The sequence below is a fragment of the Medicago truncatula genome, chromosome 1 (genome assembly GCF_003473485.1).
Source record: "Medicago truncatula cultivar Jemalong A17 chromosome 1, MtrunA17r5.0-ANR, whole genome shotgun sequence".
In the NCBI taxonomy this organism is placed as follows: domain Eukaryota; kingdom Viridiplantae; phylum Streptophyta; class Magnoliopsida; order Fabales; family Fabaceae; genus Medicago; species Medicago truncatula.
The window spans coordinates 9674351-9679720 of record NC_053042.1 but is presented as its reverse complement, the minus strand read 5'-3'; the positions used below and the strand labels follow the sequence as shown (position 1 = coordinate 9679720).

The following is a 5370-nucleotide window of genomic DNA, read 5'->3' as shown; positions in this document are numbered from 1 at the left end:
TAAATTCTCTAATCAGAGTTAGTAGCAAATGTGTATTTTGTTTGTACCATACTTTAACCCCAAACTGGAAAATAATAAGGAATTTAGAGTATATATTGTAGTATTCAAGAGCAAGGGCCAATAGAAGTTTAATAAATGATATACTACCTCCGGTCTCAAATGTAGGGTAAAAAAAAAAAACACACCAATTAAAAAAATGAATTGATTACATTGAAGTCATGTTAAAAAATGTACAACTTTTCAATTTTGCCCTTGTCATGTTTTAGTAATAATTAATGAAAGTGACTTTTGAACTCATGGAGATAGGATAAAATTGGAATAGTAGCATTTATTAGGTTGCTTTTACTATACTTTTTCTTACATTTGAGACCACAATTTTTTTTGTTTTTTTTCCTACATTTGAGACCGGAGGGAGTATATGGTTAAACATTCTACTCACATCTGAAGTGAGTTGGATTTAAGTTCATAATTTTGCAATTGATAAGGTATACATAAATTTGTTGTAAGTTAGAACTTGTCCTTCGAAAGAAAAGTTAGAATAACTCAAACGGTTCTTCGAGGTTAATTTTTTTATTTCATAATTTTTCTCAAATTAATGAAAATTAAAAGATTTTTCATAATTTTTTATAATTTTTTTATTCAATATTCACATAGGTTGGATGAGTATTTTTTTTTTTACTATGTCACTGATGCAAATATTCACGGATTTTTATCAATGACTAATTTTCATTGAAAATTCAGATCGGATATCTTTGATATAGGGTCACCTCTTCCAAACCATATTTTTTTTTTTCGTACACAAGACTCATAATCCGAAACTTTGCTTGGATACAAGTCAATTTCTAATATGACAAATGTAATGTTGGTCACAGCTTGGGTAGGTTTAATAAATGATCTCAAAAATTGAATTTAATTAAATCTTAAAGGTTAATTTTAAAAACTCTTTTGAAGCTTTGTTGTCCACAAATATCACGGCCTAACTTGAAGAGATTACTCTTTGGAGTTATTCATAGACCCTTCTAATCAAAGTGGAGGTTCGGCTCTTATAGTAAAAAATGGATCCTAATAAAATAAAAACACAATATATTTTAAAGAACAATCTTCTACTTAAATTATAAATGACATCAATATATTCCATTTTAACACACTTTGTGTAGGGTGAATTTATCCTCTTTAAGAAATATATTTGATTTTGATTTGTTAAAAAAAAATTATAAATGACATCAATAAACATAAAAAATGGTCATCGATCATTATTATAACTAACACAAAAATATTAATATTTTAATCAATAACACAAACTTTTTTACTGCTCTTGGTAATTCTCCAGCATTGAAGTTGAATCAGTAATAAAATTAAGAGATAATTATTAATTAACAAATAAAATTCCAAATCAACATATTAGCAAAGAAAGAAGAATTAAGTAGCAATTAGATAATAAGAAAGAAAATGATGCAAACGGTAATTAATGATAGCTTTTTATTCGAGATCGGGAGTCTGTACTTTGATTCAAGTATGCTTTACGCTTATTTTGGTGTTTTTTCTTTAGTGGATTTGAGGTAAAGAGGTGGTGGAGGCCGACTAAGCGTTGAAATAAAATATTTTTGGATGTGGCTCAGTTATGATGATGAGAAGTGGTTGTTTTTATTTATAAGGGTATTTTTTGGGGTGAGTAGCGAGCGAAGGGGGGTATGGATTTCATTTTCCAGTGGCAATTTGCGATGAAGTTTGATTTAGGTGGTGAAGTTGGGTTTGGTGGTCATTGTTCTATTGGGTGTTGAAGGTAGGTCTTGGTTAGTTGATGGGTGTTTTGTGTATTTTATGGTGTTTCTTTTTGGTCATCCGCCTATATACACAGCGTTGTTGTTTTGTATTATATGTTACTGGTCTTTGTTCGTCTTAAACATGGATCAAGTTTTTAATAAATTTTACTGTTAAAAAAAAATTGTCGTTGAAGATATTTTGGATAATTTTAGGTGTCTGTGAACAATTCCTAGATGCTTAAAGAACAATTCTCAACAAATAATTGGGTAAGAGTCATTTAGCCTACACATATAATAAAAAGTAGAATTTCTATAGGATATATAAGCATAATTTTATGTTATTTTTCCAAATACACTTTCTTTATATAGTTAAAAGAAGACTAACCACATGTTTAACCTTTGTAAGAATAGTTCCTAATATGTTTAACTAAGAACCTTATCTCTCTATGTTTTTAAATTCTCTATATTCTTTTTCATATTTTGTTTTTTACCTTATAATACTTTAAGCAAGCCTCTACTAGTGTGTTGAACAGTACTCAAAAAGTATTATAAATAGAGCATCCTCAAAGTGTCTTCTCACAAACTACTACAAAATATCTTCCTCTCATATCACTAGAGACCAAAGATAAACTTAAACATGGCAGAAACCCTTCGTTTGGCTGTTGCTGTTATTGGTACTTTCTTCATTCCTTACCCTCTTAGCATCACTATAAATTACTATGCATAAGTCCTAAAATAAAATAACTCATTAAAGTGTTATTAATTTCTTGCAGGAAATGTTGCATCAGTGTCACTTTATGCTGCACCAATGTATGTTACATAACATTTAAATTAATACTATATAGTTTCTTTCATCTATATATGAAGCTAGCATTGAGCATTTTTTTTTCTTGATTTGATTTTGCAGTGTTACTTTCAAAAGGGTGATAAGGAAAAAAAGCACTGAGGAATTTTCATGTATTCCTTACACTATAGGACTATTGAACTGTCTCCTTTTCACTTGGTATGGATTGCCTATTGTAAGTAACAAGTGGGAAAATTTTCCTCTTGTCACTGTTAATGGAGTTGGAATTGTTTTGGAGCTAGCTTATGTTCTCATTTATTTTTGGTATTCTTCATCCAAAGGAAAGGTAAGTAATTAATACATTAATTTTTTAGCCTCTAAGTTCTTTTCAATGCACAAAATATTAATATACCTCACCAAATTTTACACCTTTTTAATATAAAAATTTCATACATGAATAATAGTTATGTGCATGAAAATTTTCTCATTATTTTATAGTTCTTCCAAAACCAAGTGAAATGATTGGGTTGGTCAATATTATTTTATACCATCAAATTACAAAAGATGGAAGTTAGATCAAAGAAACATTTGAGTTAAGAAAATAGTACACATGTTTTGGATTTCAACATCTAAACTATTTTTCGACGTCAAACTCTTATATGTCTTCGCGGCCGCAACTACAATTTTGGCCGCGATATCAAGATTTTCGATGTCTTTGCGACCATAATTATGTTACGCGTCACTTGTGCTAGAAAATAAATAACCATTGTTTATTTTATCACCATGCATGTTTGTAGAAAGACAGGTAAAAAAATTGTGAAATTCATTATTAAGTTTTTTACAGGTGAAAGTAGCCATGATAGCTATACCAATTCTTCTAGTGTTCTGTGCCATTGCTCTTGCATCAGCTTTTGCCTTCCCTGATCATAGTCACAGAAAGCAACTTGTTGGTAGTGTAGGATTGGGGGTGTCAATAGCAATGTATGCTTCTCCTTTGGTTGTTATGGTGAGTCATCTTTTTCTTCCACTCAAATTTTGGGTACAGTTTACTAAAAAAGAAACAGGGAACATGGTATAGTTCATCTATAGTATAATCGAATAATGAAATATTCCTTTTGGTTCTGAAATTTTAGTCATTTACATTATTATTATTATTTTAAAATGATTATTGAAATTGTAAATGTTAATCAAATTCAATCATTGGGCTAGATCTATTCTCAAAATCCAACATTCTTATTTTGTAATATTAATAACGTGGAGTAGTAAGTTGATACGTTCCAAGAATTTCATGAATATATTCTCTTAAAAGTTGGTGGTTGAAAAATAAAATAAAATAAAAAACTTAATGTATTTCTCTATTGTCAATTTTTCATTATTTGTCTTCTCTTACTATACACTTCTTTTGTTCACTTTTATTATACACTTAAGAAGAATAAAATGATAAGTTATAACAGATAATTAAAACTAAATGATTGAAATTTTAAAAGTTACATAATTAAATTATAAAATAAATTATTTTATTTAAAATTTAAGGCCAAATTACACTAATCTCCCCTAAAATTGATTGTGAAGTAAATGAGTATAGCTTCATATTTTATTTTAATATGGTTTTTGTAAATTATAATTATTAACTTTCATAATTTTGAATTTGGTTATTGCAGAAAAAAGTGATACAAACAAAGAGTGTGGAATTCATGCCACTACCTTTATCATTGTGTTCATTCTTGGCTAGTGTATTGTGGCTTACTTATGGACTTCTCATTAGGGATATATTCGTTGCGGTTTGTGTCATTTTCGGATAATTTATTTGATAATTAAAATTATTAATAACATAAGATAATCTTATTGACATTGATGTTGTTGGTTTTAATAGGGACCAAGTGTGATTGGAACTCCCTTAGGAATCCTCCAGCTGGTTCTCCACTGCAAATATTGGAAAAGAAAAGTTGTTATTGAAGAACCAAACAAAGTAGATCTTCCTAAGCTTGTAAGCTTAGAGAATTTGGACTTGGAAAAGGGTGGTTTAGAAAAAGGGAACTTAGAAAAGAATGTGACAACTTCTTAGGTGATGATGTGTAACAATGTTCAAGACTTAAGATTGGTGGCGAAGTCAAACACAAAAGTTTAGGGTGGCCGCCACTGTCTAAAATGAAGATTAAGATTTTCACTAGTTTTTATTATGTTTTTTATTAACCCTCATCCCAAAAAAAATTAAGTTATGTTTTATTAGTTATATAGCTAATTAATTTGCTAGTAGATGTATTAATTCATCACATAAATTGGAGTATGGTTTCTATTGTTTGTTCCTTTAAAGCTTTATTTTCGTGGAGACAGATGTGTGCCACTTACTACTTAGAAATATGTGTGTATATAGTGGGGAGAACAATCGGATTCTACTAAGGATTAGGTATAAGGGATTGTTTTGATCAAATTTAGAGTTAGATATAACATAACATATAAATCAAATTATCAATTAATCTTTTACTCACCCCTAGCTATTGGTAATTCTATTTTAACTTGGTCGTGACAAGGCTTATATAAGCAAAATATTCAAGTTGAAATCCATGTCAATTTAATTAGTAACTATTGTAAAGTACTTAAATATGTTTTTATTCTTTCACTTTTAACTATCGGACATAATTAAATAATCAAATTCCCGTGAGTATAGTTCGATTTATAGGAACATTGTAATATGCGGAATATAAGTATAAACCCTTAATTTTCTATTTATTCATTTTAAAGGGTGAAATTTTGGTCATTATACTACTTGATAAATAAATTACATTGTCTTTGGATCCACTCGATCTTATCTTAAATAGATCA

At 28.9% G+C, this 5370-nt stretch overlaps 1 protein-coding gene across 1 annotated transcript; it reads left to right on the top strand.

Moving 5' to 3' along the window:
* Window positions 1-2289: 2289 nt before the first annotated feature.
* LOC25482366 (bidirectional sugar transporter SWEET3) lies at window positions 2290-4876 on the top strand. The gene is made up of 6 exons (XM_013610916.3): window positions 2290-2437; window positions 2537-2573; window positions 2671-2893; window positions 3392-3553; window positions 4209-4328; window positions 4421-4876. Exons 1-6 carry the CDS (start codon window positions 2401-2403, stop codon window positions 4610-4612), a joined length of 771 nt encoding a protein of 256 aa, XP_013466370.1. The 5' UTR covers window positions 2290-2400; the 3' UTR covers window positions 4613-4876.
* Window positions 4877-5370: the final 494 nt, after the last annotated feature.

Bases quoted from the DNA above. Each gene is read 5' to 3' on its own strand.
- LOC25482366 (XM_013610916.3), top strand. From the start codon at position 2,401: ATGGCAGAAACCCTTCGTTTGGCTGTTGCTGTTATTG. The intron at 2,438-2,536 runs GTACTTTCTTCA...AATTTCTTGCAG, and splicing joins TTTGGCTGTTGCTGTTATTG to GAAATGTTGCATCAGTGTCA. The intron at 2,894-3,391 runs GTAAGTAATTAA...AGTTTTTTACAG, and splicing joins ATTCTTCATCCAAAGGAAAG to GTGAAAGTAGCCATGATAGC.